The sequence below is a fragment of the Phocoena phocoena genome, chromosome 10 (genome assembly GCF_963924675.1).
Source record: "Phocoena phocoena chromosome 10, mPhoPho1.1, whole genome shotgun sequence".
Lineage (NCBI taxonomy): Eukaryota > Metazoa > Chordata > Mammalia > Artiodactyla > Phocoenidae > Phocoena > Phocoena phocoena.
The window spans coordinates 82,070,744-82,089,323 of NC_089228.1; the positions used below are offsets into that span (position 1 = coordinate 82,070,744).

Sequence of the window (18,580 nt, forward strand, 5' to 3'; positions counted from 1 at the left end):
ATGGAGGCTGGGAAAAAGGAGAGCTAGCAACTGGACAGGAAACCTGGGAAGAAGATGTGGGCCCCGGGCTGGGCCACCCCTTATCTTACCATGTCTCATTGGCCCAGGCGCCACCCTGCGCTGCTCCCAGTGTGAGGTGCTGGACTCGGCTCTGAACTGAGTGTCTGGGTTGAGGGTTTGCTCCATGTCCCCGGGAGGGGCATGTGTTTCTCGCACTGTCACAAGTGAATGAGGGCCCCGAGGGTGACAGGCTCCAGAGAGTGGGGGGCCCAGGCGTCGGGGATAGCCAGGTCCCTATCCATCCATCCATCCATCCAATCACCAACCCTTCCCAGCTCCCTCAGGAGCCCAGTCATTCACTTTTTCATTCATTTCTATTCTGATTAAAGATCCCCTCCGTAGTTCCTCTCCAGACCGCTCTGTCGCGGCCACTCCCCTAACAGAACCTGGCTTTCGCCCGGCCCAATCATCCATAGCTCCGCCCCTCGTTCACCCCGATTCTTCCTCTAACTGCAGCGTTCTGTCCTAAGGCCCGACCTGCTTTGTTTGGTAATTTGGCTGCTTACCCTCAGGTATCCCTTGTCCGGGGGGAGGGGCCCTCAGCGTGGATTTCTCCAGCCGTTGTTTTCACCATGACGACTGTTGCAAAGCCCCGCCTCTTCACCCCAGGAAAGCCTCCAAGGAGCCCGTCACCATGACAACGAACTCTGGCGGCTCTGCGGGCACAGAAGCCGCGCCCTGCCTCGTGGACAGGGGCGGAGCGAAACGAAACAAGGGCGGGATTAATGACCCTAAAGCCACGCCCTCTCTGAAGAAGGCCCAGCCCAGCTCCGAAATAACTACTCGCCTGTTAGCACTTGCTACGCCCTGGGCCCCGGATTGCCGTAGCTCCACCGCAAGTCCTCCCGGACCTCTCAGGGCGACCCCTTAAGGGAGGCCAGCCTCAGCCACCCATAACGCCCTTGGACTTTTCGTTGCGCTTATATTCGAGAGAGGGAGTCAAAGAGCGCTGTGAAATTCCCTTCTGCTTCTCCTTTGCCCACTTTGCTTCAAAAGCAGCCCTCGCTGTCTAATTGTTTTCGTCTATCACTTTGTCCCTCATTCAACCAACATTTATATCGGTCCCAGGTGCTCCTCCCCAGTTCTCCATTACTCTTGACTTTTCTCTAAAATAATTCTCTTTATCATCCCAAGGCTCTTGGGGTGCGCGCAGTGGTGTGTGTTTTCCTCTCGTATTTCTTCTTTCGCGTCCGCCTTTCTTGGCGTGTCTCCGTCAGTTTCTTCCCATCTTCCGCATCAGCACCCCGAGACCGGATGATTCTTGGATAGTGTTGGGACCACAGCAGGGAACCCTCGGGCGTCTGACAGGGCCGGATGCCTGGGTCCCGACGCCGGGCGCGCCCTCCCCAGCCGCCCGGCCAAGAGCTGAGCTTGGGCTGGGGGCCGCCTTCGCGTCTTCCCAAAATCTCTGAGGTGCAGCCAGGCGCGGAGAGCGAGCGCACAGCGCCGGAGCCTGTGGGCGCCGGAGATCAGATCCACCGACCTGCAGCTGAGCTGAGGCGGGGCCGGAGAAGTCGGGCGTAGGGAAAGGCTCTGACTTCCCGGAACCCACAGGGGGCACTGGGCTGAGTACGGTCATTAGCGACTCAGGTTGTCCTCGCTTTTGGATTTCTGACACGTCTTTCTCATCTTGAAAAATGGTGTCACAGTTACCCCCTTTTGCAAGCCTATCCCCCTTCCCTCACCTCACATTCAGTCTAAGTCCAAATCTGTCCAGTCTTTCTTCTAAATGCAGCTCAGATTCATTCACTTCGCGGCTTCCCTCTCTTCTGCTAGACCAGGTCGCCATCTTGTGACTGGGCTCAGGAATAGCTTCCTAAGTGGTTTTCTGGCCTCAGAAATCTTTTACAAACATAAATTGATCTTGTTACTGCTCTAATGAAACCCCTTGGGTCAGTAGTTCCCATTGCCCAAGTTCTCCCCGGAAGCAGTCTGCCCGCGCTCCCCGCCCCTCCCCCCTTCATTGTCCGTTGACTTGTCTCCCGTACTAGATGGTGTACTCTGTGAGGGTAGTGATTTTGTGCAATATTGTATCCCCAACACCTGATGCAGTGATTTAATGAATGTCTGTTGAATTAATACGAAAGAAGTTTCCCCTCTCATTCCCCTGTTGCTGGGTCCTTGTCCCCAAGCCAGTATGTTAGACCCCAGAATGGCCGTGGTGAGGACACTCTGTCCCTCTGGCTGTTCAGGCACTGATTTCCACCCCCAAAGGATGTTGCCTCTCCCCTTCGTCTTCGCCACCTTCTCTTCCACCAATATAAGGCCAAACTGGAGGCTGGTGGGCAGTCATGCGTGTTATGGCGGGCCCTGCAGGTAGCCGGAATCCGGGCCCCCCCCAAGCCCTGTACATGGTCCTCTTAATAATGCTGGTCCTGATGAGCTTGGCGTTTGGTAAGTGGCTCTAAGGGGTCAGAAGGGTCTCCTATCCTGCTGGATAGGGAAACGCTGGATAGATGTCTGGGTACATCTGCCAAGGAGATTCAGGTAAACCCAGGCAGGAAGAAAGATGGGATGGGTGGGCTTGGGGGGATAATGCCTGGGGACTGATAATGTACTGATGTTCACTCTGAGGGAGATTTCTGGTGATTACCCCAGGGCTATCTCACGCAACAGCGGTGACCTAAATGGAGATACTAAAGGGAACCTCTTAGGATCTGAGGACATTACAGAATAGGGAGGGTTGGGAGAACATGCCAGATGACAGCCTCAGGATCCACAGCGTAGAACAAGGCTGAATCCAGCCTGATAACCTCACTTGGCTGCAAAGCACCATCGACACAGAAACAAGATCCAAAGTGTTTGCTAAGCAGCTGCCTTACACCAAGTGCTCTGCTGGGTCTGGGGACTCATTAACATGTGGTCTGGGCCTGGGACCAGAGGAGGAGGGAGATGAGTATGAATGCAGTTGGGGAGGGCTTTGGTGGACAAAGTTTAATATGAGTCTGTTCAGTGAGAGAACCACCAAACAAAGAATGTGGCCTCGGGCTGCTTGATGTCTCCTGTCTACACAAAGCTGAGATTCTTCCTGTCCTGTGATGATGCACCCTGATGTTTTCACTTCTGAACATTATAGATTAAGAAAGCATATTCAAAAGAGTCTGGGGGTTGGGTGGGGACAGTGAAACCAAGTCACAAAGGAAGAACTGTCCTAACAGGGCTGCCAAAAGTTGGAATGGGCTGCCTTGGCCTAACCTTTAAAAGTTAGAGGCTTGTAGAGTGCTGGGCACGTTAGCCCCTCAAATATATGAATAAATGAATGAATGAATGAGTTCCTCATTTCAGGAGGTAAAAGAGCAGAGAATGGAGATTTTTAATGAGAACGAAAGCTTCTGATGTTAGATTAAGCCAGACGGTTCATTAAAGAATTGGTGATTTCATGGTTTTCTGAGATGGGGAGGTAGGAGGGAACAGTGGGATTGGCCAGTCTGGGAATTAGGTGGGTTTGGGGTCAGTGCTTCTCTGAATTCTAGGTGAGTTTGAGCGTTATGATCAAGAACCCCTTCATCAGATTCATTTAAACAAACACCTAAGCTGCTATCCATGCCTCTTGGAGACCAAGGAGGTGGGATGCCTTCTGGGAGCTGACATCTGCCTCGCCCCAAAGGGCAGCAGCTGCGTGACTCTGCTCATAAAGCGCAGTAAGCTGCCTCCTCCCTTTCGTCGCGGGCACAGCCCATTCCCGAACTGAGTCTCTACCAGCCTCCTAAGCTGCACCCTAATCCTGGTTCCCTCAACTCTGAGACACTGTTCCACCACTCTCCCTCTTTCCTTTCCTTTAGAGCCACTCCCCACCTCCACTTCTACTCCCCTCCCCTCCTCATAGCACCCAGCCTTGTAGGGGACCCTGGAGATCACCAAATCTACTGGCCTTTCTTCAAGCTGCCTTCTCCCCGTCTGTCAGCAGTAGTTCCTGCCAGCACCACTCTTCTCCTACATCCTCCACTGCTTCTTTCCAGTCTCCTTCACTGAGTCTTGCCTTTAACTGGGTCTTCACTAAGTCTTGACCCTTAACAGTTCACGTTCCCCAAAGTTTGGTCCTTAGCTCTCTTCCTCTTTACTCTCCCAGAGGATTTTATCTGCTTGCTTGGCTTCACCCAGCAGGCACATACCGCATCCTCCTACAACTGAATGTTAGGCCAAACTGTAATGTCAAATTGCCCTCTGGATATCTCCACCTCATTTTCAACTTGCTGGAAATTGACTACATTCCCAGTTCCTCAAGCCTGCTCTTCCACCTGATCCCACACCTTTTTCAATAATAAATAATAAACACATAACACAGACTCTGTACCCGGCACTGTTGTAAGCACTTACAACCCTCCAAGGTAGGCACTGTTATCCCCATTTTACAGACGTGGAAACAGAGGTGCAGAGAGGTCAGTACCTTGCATAAGTCTCCTAGAGGCTGAGCCACAGTTTGTGGTGGTTCCAGAGATGGTGCTCTTGACAACTGCTGTACAAAGCTGCCTTCATTCAAATCCTTTCATTATACTTTTTGAAACAGCTGATGCATAGATGTGGTTCCATATCAGAGTATTCAAGAAAAGTCTCCCTCCCACTCCTGGCCCAATTCACCCAGCTCTCAGGCATGAATAAGATAAAACCATTTTTAAAATTGCCTTTATTATCCTTTCTGTGACCTTTTGTGCACATCCCACCCTATACAAATACGCTGTTTACTCCTTTTCACCTCTTTTTTTCCTCCACAAACAGTACCATACTACTGTAAGCACTGTTCTGCACTTGTTTTTCAAACTTAACAGTTATGGGGGATGTTTCCGTATCAGTTTGTAACCAGCTTCCTGTCCTGCTGCATGGTATTCCACGGCATGGGCATGTCAGAGTTGATTTATCCATCCCCCTACTGATGGACCTTTAGGTTGCTTCTAAGTTTTCACTCTCTCAAGCAGGGCAGCAGTGAACATCCCCATACATGGGCACAAAGATTTCCCCTCTCTCATATATACAATAGCAGCAGAGATATCCTCTTCTACTTTTTTTAATATAAATTTATTTATATTTTATTTATTTATTTTCGGCTGCGTTGGGTCTTTGTTGCTGCGCGAGGGCTTCCTCCAGTTGCTGCGAGCGGGGGCTGTTCTTCGTTGCGGTGCGTGGGCTTCTCATTGCAGTGGCTTCTCTTGTTGCGGAGCACGGGCTCTAGGATGCTCCGGCTTCAATAGTTGTGGCCCGTGGGCTCCAGAGCGCAGGCTCAGCAGTTGTGGCGCAGCGCACGGGCTTAGTTGCTCCACGGCATGTGGAATCTTCCTGGACCAGGGATCGAACCCATGTCCCCTGCATTGGCAGGCGGATTCTTAACCACTGTGCCACCAGGGAAGTTCCTCATCTTCTCTTACTTTTTTTTTTTCCTCTTCTCTTACTTTTGATCCATAAAATAAACGACAAACACCTCCTGTCTGCAATCTGACCTCCAATACATCTCCCAACTTTTTCTTACATGGTCCCGCCTGAAGTGCTGGTTCTCCTCACTTTGCTCCACAAGTCCCAATTCACCCCATTCCAGCTGTCACTGTATCTCGAATGGCTCTTTCCCACTAACCTTCCCTGGGAAACTTCCACAGAGTTCATGGCTGGTGACTCCCTGGCACTCGCTGGCCTGTCCAGTTCCAGGAATTGTTGCATTTTGGGGGTCCAGGGCAGGGTGTGGGGGCAGTGATGGTAAGTCCATGTGGGGTGAGGGGATGGGAGGGTTCGGGGCTTTACCTGGGAACTCTGTGTTGCTGATTGCTGCCGTCCCTCCCCAGACAGTGGTTCGGAGATCGTGGTGAGTGACTGCCGCAGCAAGGAGCAGATGAGTGATCGCTCGTACACCCACACTCCTCCAGTGCTGGGCTTCTAGATATTCTCTCGATGCTGCTTCCGGAATTTCTGCAATAACCCTCAGAACAGAATAAAATATGGTCCTTAGAACTTCCATAGAGACCTCTGGAGTAAAAACCTGCCAATTTCCAGACATCCTCCTGATTTCCACCTGGGGGCAGCCAGAACAATGTCCAGCCCCACCCACCAGCCCTCCCTGCCGCCCTCAGCAGCAGCTACTGGACCCCAGTCCTATCTGTCTCTTGGTTGACGCCCCTCAACACCCCTATTCCCACTCTGCCCCTTCCCTAGGCTCCCTCTCCAGAATTCTCTGGAGTTTTCCTTCAAGGCCTCAGTCTGACATCTTTCCTCCTGTCTGTTCCCACCTCAAGGATGCCCCTTTGCCCTGCTTTGCTTCTTTTCCCACCATGGTCCTCTCTTGTCCAAAGTCCCCAGCTGTTCCTCCAAAATAAATAGGTGTGCAAACTGATTTGTCTCTCTCTTCTGGTGGATGTGGAGGCTGAGGGAGGTGGTACTGCCTGAGTGCCCCGTCGGGGGCAGGTAAGTGGCTCCCAGCTCTGCGGAGCTCTGCTCCTGCCCTGCCCCACTGTCTCTGATTCAGCTCTCAGCACAAAGAGGTGAAGAGGAACTGCAAGTCCTCCTATGTTGAAGACCAGAAGGGTAGTGGGCATTCTCAGAAGTGCTGTCAGACCCAGAGCTGGATGGGGACTGGTAGGGAGGTTCATGGGGGTGTGTTGGTAGAAGCGGAGCTGTAAGAGAACCAGTCCCAGGGAGGAGAGGGTGGGGAAGGAGCTCTGTGAAGAGATGCAAGGCCTAGCGGCCTCTCTGATCCCAGGCTCAACTTCCCTTTTCAAGGACCATGGTTAAGTTACTCCTCAGTTTCGGGCCTTGGGTTTCTCATCCTCTAAGGCTGTCTTCCAGTTTGACTTTCTGGAGCTGTGTAAACCTGGGCCCTTGACTTATGCTGAAGTCAGAGGTCATGGGGTAAAGTGGGGCGGCAAGAGAGGGACACAGTGGCTTGTACCTCTCTTTGTACCTCCAACTGCTTCCTGACCTAGAAACAAATGGTTTCTCCCACCAGAGCACAAGCCATTAAAGGGGCCACAAAAGTCTATTAACACACATGCAAAATGTTGTGTAGGAAGAGTGTATGCTGTGTGATGTCGTTTCTATCAAGCACACAGACAAAATTCAGGACAGTGGCTACCCCTGAATTTTAGGAGGGTCTAGGAGGGTGCATGAAGGCAGCTTTGGGTGCTGATAAAGGCCTTTATGCTAACCCAGGGAGTGGTAAACACACGTGTGTAGTTTACAAAAACCCACCTTTTGGTGCGCAAACATCTGTATGGCCAAAAAGGTTTAAAACTAAATAGACCAAAATCTGCGTGTATGTTTGCCTCTAAGGCGTGTCTATTTTTGAGTCCATTAACTTCTATCTCTGTGCACACGTTGACACACATTCTCTCAATCCTGAGGCACTATCCCTACTTGACAGGTGACCAAAATTCGGCACAGAGACCAACTTACTTAAGCGGCAGAGGAACTGGGATTGGGCCTCCCAGCCACAGAGCTGCACTACTTTTCAGAAAAAGGTTTCATAATCCCAGCACTGGGTTGTGAGGTTCAGAAGGGTGGACACCTGGCTGTACTCCTCTGCAAGTCTTGCTGCTTAATACTGGGCCTGGCTCAGAGCAGTGTGTCCAGTGTTTATTGAATGTATGGGGAAGGCTGCTTTCTGCATGCTTGTGGTTTTTCAAAATGAAAGACCCTACCACTGCAGCCCCACCTGTGTGCTCTCTGTACTCTCCCACCCCCTCCACCTAGGCCCTCACAGAGGGGGTCCTGGCTCCCAGGATCCTGAAAAGAACTGAGAATAGGCAGGAACGCAGGTGCCTCAGCTCCAGGTAACTCTGAGATGCAGACATGGGCCCTCTGGTTTGCTCTTGAGTTTTCATGGTTGAGTATTTCCTCCTTTCTTATGTGGAAAAACCTGACATCACCTGGGTTTAACTTTCTAGGTTTTGTAGGGTATGTTTAAGGCTGGCAGGAGTCACAATCCTCATACTTTGATCTCTAGCTGAGCAGAGGGTGGGGTGGATGTGGGCTCTTTGCGGCAGGCCATGAGGAACTACAAAGGCCAAGTGGAGTGGGCAGGGCTCTGCAACCCTGTTTGAACCCCACACCCAGTTAACTTTCTTTAACCTGTTTACACTTGCCCACACCTGAGCCTGACCCCATAAACAATGTGACACAGACTTAGCCCAGTTTGTTTATTCTGGAGGGAAACTGGAGAATGTGGAGCAGAGGACAGATCCTCTCCTCTCCCTGGGATTCTGTGCAAGTGGGTGTCAGGACTCAGGGACGTGAAGTGGGGCTGTGGAAGTCAAAGATGGGGACAAGAGATGAGAGAAGGAAGCAGGAGACCAGGCGGGAGTGAGGGTGGTGGAGACAGTGAGGTAGGAACACCAGAGTGCCCAGTCAGGAAATCTGCACAAAGTCCGCCTCTCACCCTTCTTGATGCAAGGTCAGTCTGGCACAAGGTTTTAGAGACAGGTGTAGGGGTGGAAATAGCCAGATTGAGAGGGGATCAGGAAGATGGGGGGTGGGGGGGAATGATCCCACTCAGATGATAGGAAAGGGATGAGGAAACCACTGTGCCTTTCCCAGGTCAGCCTAGGCAGAATTCACACCTGAGATTATTTTCTAGGTGGACGAAGGGCACTGGGTGCAGTGCCAACTGCTTTTTGGGGAGGAAACTAAACCAAAACCATATAGACGATGGAAGTACAAAGGAAAGGAAGACTGAGAACTCACAGACCAGAAAGTGTGAGTGTTCTGAGAGGGCAGTACATGATGCTGGGGTGTCAGGGGAGAGACGCTGGACCAGAGTGAAATCTGGGAAGGGTAAGACGTCACAGCCTAGCCCAGGGAGGAACCAAAAGTCCTGAATTGTTGAGGAACCAGTATATGCGGCGCAGGTCAGCAATGGACAAACTCAGATTCAGGGGCAGGACAGCCAGGGGGTCCAGGCCTTCAGAAGGCTCCTTCTCAGCATGGAAGCTGGGTAGGGGCAGTGAGAGGTTCAGGGCTTGGCAGAACCACTGGATCTGGGACTCAGACAGGGGCAGGGCCAGGGACCCCTCAGGGGCCTCAGGGAGGGAGCTCTGGAGCTGGGGGCTGTACCAGGAGTTGCAGTAATCATACTGGCAGCACTGGGCATAGTACCAGTACTCTGGGAGGTAGGTGGGGTGTTTTTCTTGGCACCGGTAAGACTTGTGCTGTCCACAGCCCCGGATTAAGAAGCAAACCTTGGTATCTGGAAGAGAGGGGACAGCTAACAACCACTGCTGCCTCCCATAGTCCCCAAACCTGGCACCCCTTTCCCAGACTCTGCAATCCCTCACCCAGACCCAATTACTATCCCAGACTCCATCAGAAGGCGCCAGAAAAATTAGCTTAACTGGCTCCACAGAAGCCCAGACCCCTCCCCCTCCAGGATCCTCCATCTCCTTAGACCTCAGGCCCTAAGCAGCCTTCATCTACAAGAGGAGACCAAGCCATGGGCTGCCCTACCAGTAGCCCCTTCCTGGGACTTGACTATGAAAGATGCTGATCCCCATGCATGGGGATGAGCTGCTGATCGTGCACTTCTCTGAGCCTAAAACACATCCTATAGTAGGATCTTCTAAGAGGCAGAGGTGGCAGGTCCGGACTTCAGCAACAAGAGCTGGGGAAGTGGAAGACAGGAGAAATGGCCGTGTTGGCTCACTCCAAGTTCCCTGCCCTGCGGGGAGTCCGCTCATCCAGAGCCATCCCCTCCCTGGACTCAGTCACCCCTCCTTCCCTGCCCCCCTGTCCCACTTACCCTTTCCCACTGTGAAGCCCATCATGACCAGCACACCTACAAACATATGGGCCTTCATCATGGAATTCTGGGGAGAGGGGAAGCCCCTCAGGGGTGCTCTGAAACCCCACCTTCCTGTGGCCATTCTCCTTGAGCCTGAACTGCAGGGTAGTTTTGACAGGCAGTCTGAGCAAGAGCTACCGCAGGTGCAGAGCTATATTCCTGACTGGGGGAGGAAGCTATTAACTTGGCAGGAGGGACATGTCCTCACCCACCAGGTCTGGTTCCTCAATGTGGGAGCAGTAGCCCAGACAGGGGCAATACCTGGGCCCCAATCCAGCAGTCTACCTTTGTCCTGTGTGCCTTTCAAGGGTGCATGGATGTTTCCTTCTCTGGTACCATCTGCTATCCTTCCCACACAATAGGGTCAGTCCCTATTGTTCTGGGAGAAACCTTAGCCAGGAAGCCAGTGCCCCCCATCCTTCTGAGATGCGCATGTCTCAGCTCCCCAGCAGGGGGCAGGCAGACACCACACAACAGCAGTTCTGGACCCTGCCCCTCCTTTCCCCACCCCTTACAGTTGTTTATTTTGGGACCACTTTCCCTGTAAAACCCAAACTCAAAGTGTTGCTGACTGCACTCCCTAGAGTATAAACAGACGACCACAGGTGGCCCAAAAAGAATATTTCTCTAATCTTTGAAATTTGATTTTTGAGTCTTTTGTGATCTTTGCACATCCCCACACCCAATTCTACAACTCCACTTTACTACTAAAAACATCACCCAAATCCACTGGGCACATATCTGTGCTGGATTTCAAGCTGAGGAGGGTGGGCGGGGCCAGGAGAGCTCCTGGGGTTCAGCACACCATTACCCTCCCTTCCCCAACCCCAAGCACCAGCAAATCAGCCCACGGCCTTTTCTTCCACTTTATTTCATATTCCCACCACAATAATGACTCCTTTAATTTAAACTAAAAACCATAGAGGGTTCATGAAAGGGTGGCAGCAAAGGAATGAAAGTGTCAAAGACTGGGGACAGGTGGGGTGGGGAATCAGCGAATCGTCTTGACTGGACTCTTGAAGTTGCTGGCCGCTTGGAGCTGCAGCTGGTAGGCCATCGGATGGATCTTGAAACCGTAGAGCCTGGGTCAGGGCAGAGGTCAGAGAGGCAGCAGCGTGAGCCCCATCCTGGCCCTGCCTGTGGCCAGCATTCCTGCCTCCCCACCCCAGCTCCTTCATGGGCCTGCTCAGTACTGAAGGGCAGAGGTTCCCAAACTTCTCTCAAGAATATTTGGAAATTTATTTTAAATATCCATTAAAACTCAAATTCTAGGACGTACACGTGTGTACACACGCACAAGCACACACGTCAGTACTTGTTTCAATATAAAGCTGAACTTTCCTTCTCTACACAAGAGTAAAAATGATACTCTAGGAAGATAAACCACACTTGAACCGTAGCTCTGAGGATTTCCTGGCAGAAGATTGAACACCCAAGAAGACAACAAGGTTAGCTACTGTTTAAATGTTGCTTCAAGTGACAAACATTACCTTAAGCGATTCATACATTTAAAAACACACTGTCAGGCATGTCACTATCCCCACCTCATGGATAACGGAACTGAGGCATAGATGACCACACAACTTTCCCAAGGTCACTCAGCAGGGAAAAGCCCTGGCTTTGGGAGAAGTAGGTGTCAAGAGCAGACCAAGCCCTGTCCAGACAGGGGCAATACCTGGGCCCCAATCCAGCAGTCTACCTTTGTCCTCCCTTCTTTCTGGGGGACCCCGGCCCTTTCCTTTGACCCTTGGTGACTCTGTCCCTGCTCCCCACCTGGGCACAAACTGGTTGGCGGGCCTCTTGGGCCGGTACTCGGGGTGCACCATGAAGAGCATGTGAGGGAAACCGGTGCCGAAGTAGGCGCCATCCGTGTGGTGGTGCCTCGATGACTTGGGTGTGTACACGTCCATGCACTTGGGGCAGTAGAGCTTCACCATGGCCTCACCTGGGATGTCCGAAAGGCCTGGGAGACAGCCAGACTCAGCAGGCCAGGTAACCCAAGCCTGCCCAACCTCCCTCCTGGACTCAGGCCCCAACTTGCTGAGCCCCAACTCCTTCCCAGTGGACCTGCCATTTTACGTGGCCCTTCTTTCCCTTTTCCAACACTCACCGATGGGAAGCATTGGCTGGTTCTCACAGTACACACGGGGACAGTAGCCAAAGTCTCCCTGCTGGTACTTTTCCAACTGCAGTGAATAAAATGGAAAGGGTTGCTGGATAGGTATGAAGAGAAGAGGCAACCCCCTCCTCAGCCCAACCCACATCACTCTGTCCCCAACTCCTCCTGTCTCTCGCTGTCCAGAGGCCCCTTTTCTGGCTCAGATGGGCCCTCAAGACTCCTCTGCTTCCCTTCCTCCAGTTAGGCAGGCTGCAGACCATCAGAGCCATTCGCTGCTTATTCTCTGAGGAAGAGGCAGTCTACAACTTCCTGCCCAAGGTCACATCTCCCTCCCTGAAAACACCCCCTTTAGCACACCCTCAATCAGGTTTTAATCCCTAAGCCTAAGTTCTGGGGTTTATTTCCCTCTTCTAAGCTAGATTCCTTGACAAGGTTGAAACAAGTGACTTCTTGCTGAAGGAAACTGTTTCCCTTGTTGCCTGCGAAGGAGCCAAGTGGGAGTAGAGAGGCCTCACCATCTGGGCGATGCCACGGTTGGTGAGGATATAGCGGGCGTGGATCAATCCATAGAGCATTTCCGCTGCCTGCTCAATCAGGTCACTCTGGTTGGGGTTGTCTTCCAGCTCCTCATCTGAAACATGGCCCAACCAAATGCAACCACTTGTCTTACAGCTATTTTGGGTGCCCTGCCCACCCCCAGGGACTGCTGGGCTACTCAGTTAGCCCAGCACCCAACTCTAAGCCTCACCACACCCATGGCCTGGGCATTTGACCCAGAAACCTGGGCCTCTGACCCTTCCACCAACCCAAGGCAGCTCTGCCTTCTTTCCATCCCTCTCAGCCTCTGCTCCCTTCTCTCCCTCGATACATAAACGCAAAGATGTCTCCACAGAAGACAAAACTCTAGCCTGGAAGGTGTAAGGCAGGGGAAAGCAGCAGAAAATAAGACTCATGGGAAAATGGGCATTATGAAATAGTGCTAAGTTAACAGGATCAGAGTATGGGGACGAGTGGTGTTAAGTCACAAAACTAAGCAAGAGTGAGGTAGGGAATCAAAATGAAGTAGAAGACTTTGGGTTACGGGGGTCAGAGAACCAAAAGGAAATTTAGAAATTCAAGAAGCAGATAAACAGGATTTGAAAAGGAAAAAAAGCATACACACACAAAACAACCCTGAGGGTGTCTCACCAGGCTCCAGGTCCAAGATCATGTCTAAAGCTTGTCGATAGTGAGGCACCTGCTCATTGAGTCCAGTGAGATTGAATTTGTCCTGGATATAATCTTCATCCACCTGTCGGGACATGAAGTCAAAAGGAAACCCATAGCAGAATCCTCAGCTTTGACCTGGGCAAGTTGCTCCAACTGGTGCCTTATTCTCAACACAACTGCTTCTGTTCCCTTTGTTCCGCACTCCCAACTCAGCAGAAGTACTTGAGTCTCTCTCCCCAGCTCACATGTACCGCCCACCCATAAAAGCTTCGGATTTTCTTTTCCAAGGATAAACAGGTACAGCAAACCCCGTCTTAGACAGACATTCCTTTCATGATCCTTGTTCCTATTCCTGCTTCCCATCTCAGTTTTGGCCCCTCCTTAGGGCCAGCTGGCTCTCTGAGGAAGGTGTAGGCTCAACAGCTTGGCTTCTGAAAGCAGTTACAATCCCTTATGTTATGTTAACACACAGCTGTGCACGTTACAGAACGTTTTAGTAGGAACTATGTTAGTCCTAACAGCCACAGAAGATAGGTACTACCACTACCAGTACCACTGTGGTAATACAAAAGAAAATACACAGGTTGACATGTCCAACGTTATACTGCTGAAGAATGTCAGGGCTGACTTGGGGCCCCAGTCTCGCCCCTTCACCACAAGTTAGTGAGGAAGTTACTAAGGGGAGTCTTCCTTGACGAGAAAGAGTTTTTACGTAAGCCTGTGAAAGAAATGTGTGGAAGCTGAATATATGGGAGAATTTTTTATTTAGCCAGATTATATGTGGAGATGGATAGGGGGTTTGAGAAGAACTCACTTCACAGAAGAATTCATTGCCACGAAGCCCACAGAACCAGGAAATCCAGGACACCTCCTCTGAGCTACTCATCTTCACGTAAGCTAAAGAAAGAGGAGTGTAAGGGTAAGCTCTCCCTCCCTGCCCCTGATATCCTCCCTCCTTCCACACTTTGCCCTCCAACCATGGAAGAATTTGGGGCAACCCTTTCTTAAAGGATTCGAACCTGGAGCACGTCTCTCTAGCTCCTCTTATTCACATCTCGGCCCCTTTTCTCTGAGACTAGATAAATTCTTTGGGGTCCCACCACTTGTGAGAAACCGACAGGTCTTGACCCACTAGTCCTACCCACATCCCTGACGCTCCCTAAGGCCAGGCCCCTCTCTCCTCCGTGTCAACTCCGTGTCAACTCCGGCAGGGCCCGCGGCTCAGGCTCCCTACCCGCGCAGGTCTCCGCGTGTTCCCGGCCCCATTCCCAAGGGTTCCGAAGTTTATCCTTTCCAAGCAAGAGCCGAGCCCCTCCTTTCCTCATGGCCTGGGGGTGGCCCTCAGGTCGCTTTCATGGGAGCCCCCACATCCCGCCTCCACCCTTTTGGCCACCTCTCCCTCCCTCGGTGCCGGACCAGGTCACTTCCTTCCCCACCCCCATATCAAGGCGGGGAGACCCCATGTGCCGCGCCCAGGGACGGGGGACACGGCGCGGGGACGACCCCAGACTCACCGACTGGACGGGGACTGGGACCGGGGGACGGGGGGGGAAAGGGGAGTTTCTGCTTCCAAGGAACCGCGGGGACCGCTGCAACGCAGGGCGCGGACAAGACCGCGGTAGGCGAAGTGGGGTGGGGGGGAAGTGGAAATTGGGGAGGGTGGGGAAGAGGGCAACGCGCAAGTGCTTAGCGTCGGGAGCCGCGATGGACGCCGGGAAATGGAGTCCCCGGTAGGGAGAAACTGGCGAAACTAGGGAAAGCCGAACTACGAATCCCAGGATGACCCGCGCACGACCCTGGTGTCGCGAGGCCCCTGAGGGAGACGCTCGGGGGCGGGGCGCAGCAAGGGGCTGCTAGGCTCAACCGGAAGCGGAAAGTCAGTATCGCGTCTGGGCCACGGAGCCTGGGAAATATAGTCGTGTGATTCCCGGAACCGTGGGGTCGAGAAGGGCGGGGAGAGGAAGACGGCTGTCGGTGTCGTTTCTTGCTGTTCCCCTCGCACGGCGAGCCTCAGGCCCCGGCGCGGCTACGCTTCCCAGGGCATTGACCTCATCCGCTCCAGCCAGTCTGGTCCTTATCGCCTGTCGGGCTCCTTGCCCGAGTCAGCCCGCCAAGGAGACCCCCGAAGGGGCCCATTTTTCACCCCGGGGTTTGGGCTCCGGAGGCGGGAGGTGAGGCCGGTTTCTGTGCTGACGGACCTGGGTAGGGTGTACTGGGCTGAACTGAACGGCGACAGAACCAGGACTGCCCCGTGCGCTAACCTGAGGTGGCGCCAGCCATTCTGCTGCTTGTTCCCTTGTACTTCTGCATTTCCTCTTAGGGCTTGAACGGGACTGCTGCAGGCGCTAAGTGTGACCTTCGAACCCAGGTCAGAGTAATGGTGAGGGGCTGTGAGACGTTATTTCTTTTCACGGTTTCTGGGCATTCTTCACCTCAGGGCCTTTCTTAACCCCGAGAATGGTTTCCCAGGGACAGAAAATGAGCTCGAAGCGGGGGCCACCTTGAGGGAGGCGACGGGTATTGTGGGGGCGATATGTAAAAGCAGCACACCAACCGACGGATCCTTCTCGGTCCTCGCGCTACTTGGGCACGTGCTGCGTTGCGGTATGCTATTGGAACGATTCTAAGGCGGGAAACAGCCCTGGCGCTTGCGCGCGCCTGCGCCCTCGAGTAACTGTCCCCCCTCAAGCCACGCATGCGTCTTTGTATCGTGTGACTCTGTCGATTCCTTTGCTTAGAGTAGTGCCATTTTGCAGTACGGAAGCTACAAAACAACAACACAGACTGGAACCTCGCCCTTAAATCTGCTTCCTGCTTCCGGAGAAGTGTCAAGTCTGTTTTTGTTTGAGAAGACGTTACCCGAAATAGGATCGAGGAAGATTTAAAGAGCTAGGCTGATTGTTTTTCTTAACGGTATGTCTTACGTGGTGGTAAAGTAGCCTCAGAGAGGCTATTATTTATTGTTGATGAGGATGGGAGTGGGGGCGGAGCGCAGGACCTCTGGGCAGCTGTCTTATGGAGACTTCTTTGTTAACCTTTACTAAGGGTCATGGTCTGTTACTGTAGGATTTCCTGTTTTTCCACATGATCTATGGTCCTCAGGCCCTGCAGGGTCCTAGGTTGTGGGGTCACTTTTGGGTTAGGAGGGGATTTTTGACGCTAAGGATACTTTTCCTTCTCCCAGCAGGTGTCTGGAGGTGGCTCTGGTCACTGCAGGATCACCAGGGGCTTGGCTTCCTCGTCTCATCCTCCCCCTGCCTAGTCTCATTTTCCCAGATCTCCCAAAAGCCATGTCCGGGGCCACCCTCATTAACTTTACCCGAGCCACTGACCCCAGTGATCTCTGGAAAGATGGGCAATTGCAGTCACAGCCTGAAGAGCTGAAGCCCACCCTGGATGGGGCTGCAGCCCGGGCTTTCTACGAAGCCTTGACTGGGGATGAGAGCAGCACTCGTGAACCCCAGAGGGCTCAGCCTGAGTCTGCCAGTAAGAGAAAGAGGAAGAGAAGAAGAATGATGAAGGAAGCTGCAGCAGGAGTATCAGGAGGAGATGGACAAAGGAGATCCCTTGGGGCAGAGGACAAGATGACCCACCGGATACTGAGGGCAGCCCAGGAGGGGGATGTGGCAAAACTAAAAAGACTGTTGGATCCCCATGAGGCAGGGGGAGCTGGGGGGAATATCAACGCTCGAGATGCTTTCTGGTGGACCCCCCTGATGTGTGCGGCCCGAGCAGGCCAGGGGGCAGCTGTGCGCTATCTCCTGGGTCGTGGGGCTGCCTGGGTGGGGGTCTGCGAGCTGGGTGGCAGGGATGCTGCTCAGCTGGCAGAAGAAGCAGGCTTCCCTGAGGTGGCCCACATGGTCAGAGAGGGCCCCAGAGAGACGAGGAGTCCAGAGAACCGGTGAGGGGAAGCCTTATCTTCCGTTGTGTTCTTTCCTTCCTAGCTACTCCACACTAGAGGCCCCAGAACAGAGCTGGAGGGTTGGTTCTCTTCCCTGTCCTCTAGTGTAGGCTAGTAAGGCAGTCTGGTTACGGACATGAGCTCCCTGGGTTTATTTTTTTGTATTTAAAAAATTTATATATTTACTTAGTTTTTAATTTTGTATTTTATTTTTTTATTGAAGCATAGTTCATGTATAATACTATATAAATTACAGCTATACAGTATTAGTGATTCACAATTTTTAAAGGTTACAGTCCATTTAAAGTCATTATAAAATGTTTGCTATATTCCTGTGTTTACCCACTCCCTGGGTTTAAATCCTGACTACTTACTTGGGCGAGCAACCTAATGTCCATGTGCATCAGTTTCCTCATCTAAGAAATGGGGCAATAAGAGCACCTTTCTCAAAGGGTTGTTAGTAGTAAATGGGTTAATATATGTAAAGTGCTAGAACAGTGCTTGTAGCATAGTAAGCACTATACAAACATTAGCTATAGTAATTATTATTAATCCTCCCTCACCCAAGAGCCTTGTGAGGCCTTTTAACCTTCTCTTCTCCCAGCTATTCCCCTTTGGGTCCCTCGTTGCTAAGTGGGGAGGAAGGCAATTTGTTCCTCAGCAGAAATACTGGAAGGACCCTGGCCCACCCTGCCACCCACCTCTGAGGCCTAAACCCTTGCGCTGCCCTTAACCCTTTCTTTTTTTTCTCTGCAGGTCCCGACCCGCCTCCCCCCAGTACTGTGAGGCTTGTGATGCCCACTTCCAAGACTCTAACCACCGTACCTCCACTGCTCACCTGCTGTCATTGTCCCAGGATCTCCGGCCCCGCAACCTGCCCCTTGGGGTGCCTACCTCCAGCCCAGGCTTCAGGCTGCTGCTGAGGGGGGGCTGGGAGCCTGGAATGGGGCTGGGACCCCGGGGCGAGGGCCGTGCCAATCCCATCCCCACTGTCCTCAAGAGGGACCAGGAAGGATTAGGCTACAGATCAGCACCCCAACCCCGAGTTACACATTTCCCAGCTCGGGATACACGGGCAGTGGCTGGGAGGGAGAGAGCCCCTAGGGTGACCACACTGAACTGGAAGGAGGCGAGAAGGCAGGAGGAGAAGGACAGGGCCTGGGAGCGGGATCTGAGGACATACATGAACCTTGAGTTCTGACCTTGGCAAGTTCTGACCCTGGTCTGCTGCTGAAGTCTGAACTTGGGCCCCTGACCTAGGCACTTGGGCTTCTACTTCCTGGGGCCTGCCCAGGTTCCAGACCTTCAGGTTTTGATCAGTGGACTCTGCCTTTGGGAGAAAAGAGGCTGAGAGTTGAGAAATAAATCAAGCTTTTCCCCCTCTTTGGTGTTTTATTCACTTTTCTGGAAGCTGTTACAGGGAAGCCAAACAGGCTGGGGGCCACATGAAATTCTACCTGAGCCAGAAGAGGCAGCAGCTCTGCTAGGTGGTATGATAGGGTCACCTCCCTGCCAGTCTGGTTCGCTCCTAGTCCCAGCC

General features: G+C 52.5%; 4 protein-coding genes across 6 annotated transcripts; 2 read left to right on the top strand and 2 right to left on the bottom strand.

Moving 5' to 3' along the window:
* Nucleotides 1-2,351: 2,351 nt before the first annotated feature.
* LY6G5C (lymphocyte antigen 6 family member G5C) lies at nt 2,352-5,923 on the top strand. Its single transcript, XM_065886275.1, has 3 exons — nt 2,352-2,454; nt 3,534-3,701; nt 5,829-5,923. The coding sequence occupies exons 1-3, from the start codon at nt 2,352-2,354 to the stop codon at nt 5,921-5,923; spliced, it is 366 nt and encodes a 121-aa protein (XP_065742347.1).
* Nucleotides 5,924-8,816: 2,893 nt separating this feature from the next.
* On the bottom strand, nt 8,817-9,827 carry LY6G5B (lymphocyte antigen 6 family member G5B). Its single transcript, XM_065885979.1, has 3 exons — nt 9,770-9,827; nt 9,503-9,631; nt 8,817-9,220 (listed from the first exon to the last, which is right to left on the bottom strand). The coding sequence occupies exons 1-3, from the start codon at nt 9,825-9,827 to the stop codon at nt 8,817-8,819; spliced, it is 591 nt and encodes a 196-aa protein (XP_065742051.1).
* An 835-nt stretch (nt 9,828-10,662) lies between these two features.
* CSNK2B (casein kinase 2 beta) lies at nt 10,663-14,801 on the bottom strand. Its single transcript, XM_065886349.1, has 7 exons — nt 14,654-14,801; nt 13,954-14,036; nt 13,119-13,221; nt 12,446-12,561; nt 11,922-11,997; nt 11,585-11,774; nt 10,663-10,893 (listed from the first exon to the last, which is right to left on the bottom strand). Exons 2-7 carry the CDS (start codon nt 14,023-14,025, stop codon nt 10,803-10,805), a joined length of 648 nt encoding a protein of 215 aa, XP_065742421.1. The 5' UTR covers nt 14,026-14,036; nt 14,654-14,801; the 3' UTR covers nt 10,663-10,802.
* A 293-nt stretch (nt 14,802-15,094) lies between these two features.
* GPANK1 (G-patch domain and ankyrin repeats 1) lies at nt 15,095-18,422 on the top strand. Of its 3 annotated transcripts, none has more exons than XM_065885572.1 (4): nt 15,095-15,310; nt 15,829-16,052; nt 16,327-17,040; nt 17,797-18,422. In XM_065885572.1, exons 3-4 carry the CDS (start codon nt 16,430-16,432, stop codon nt 18,239-18,241), a joined length of 1,056 nt encoding a protein of 351 aa, XP_065741644.1. In that variant the 5' UTR covers nt 15,095-15,310; nt 15,829-16,052; nt 16,327-16,429; the 3' UTR covers nt 18,242-18,422. The 3 variants fall into 3 exon arrangements, with proteins under 3 accessions (XP_065741644.1, XP_065741645.1, XP_065741646.1); XM_065885573.1 differs by having other exon boundaries at nt 15,135-15,310; nt 16,324-17,040; XM_065885574.1 differs by lacking the exon at nt 15,095-15,310 and having other exon boundaries at nt 15,520-16,052.
* The last annotated feature ends 158 nt before the right edge of the window (nt 18,423-18,580 follow it).

Bases quoted from the DNA above. Each gene is read 5' to 3' on its own strand.
- LY6G5B (XM_065885979.1), bottom strand. From the start codon at position 9,827: ATGAAGGCCCATATGTTTGTAGGTGTGCTGGTCATGATGGGCTTCACA. The intron at 9,632-9,769 runs GTAAGTGGGACA...CCACTTCCCCAG, and splicing joins GGGCTTCACAGTGGGAAAGG to CTCTTGTTGCTGAAGTCCGG. The intron at 9,221-9,502 runs GTCAAGTCCCAG...CCTCTCTTCCAG, and splicing joins GGGGATCAGCATCTTTCATA to ATACCAAGGTTTGCTTCTTA.
- GPANK1 (XM_065885572.1), top strand. From the start codon at position 16,430: ATGTCCGGGGCCACCCTCATTAACTTTACCCGAGCCACTGACCCCAGT. The intron at 17,041-17,796 runs GTGAGGGGAAGC...TTTTCTCTGCAG, and splicing joins ACGAGGAGTCCAGAGAACCG to GTCCCGACCCGCCTCCCCCC.
- CSNK2B (XM_065886349.1), bottom strand. From the start codon at position 14,025: ATGAGTAGCTCAGAGGAGGTGTCCTGGATTTCCTGGTTCTGTGGGCTT. The intron at 12,562-13,118 runs GTGAGACACCCT...GCCATGTTTCAG, and splicing joins GATCTTGGACCTGGAGCCTG to ATGAGGAGCTGGAAGACAAC. The intron at 11,775-11,921 runs GTGAGTGTTGGA...GCTGTCTCCCAG, and splicing joins CCAGCCAATGCTTCCCATCG to GCCTTTCGGACATCCCAGGT.
- LY6G5C (XM_065886275.1), top strand. From the start codon at position 2,352: ATGCGTGTTATGGCGGGCCCTGCAGGTAGCCGGAATCCGGGCCCCCCC. The intron at 2,455-3,533 runs GTAAGTGGCTCT...TCTGAATTCTAG, and splicing joins CCTGATGAGCTTGGCGTTTG to GTGAGTTTGAGCGTTATGAT. The intron at 3,702-5,828 runs GTAAGCTGCCTC...GTCCCTCCCCAG, and splicing joins GACTCTGCTCATAAAGCGCA to ACAGTGGTTCGGAGATCGTG.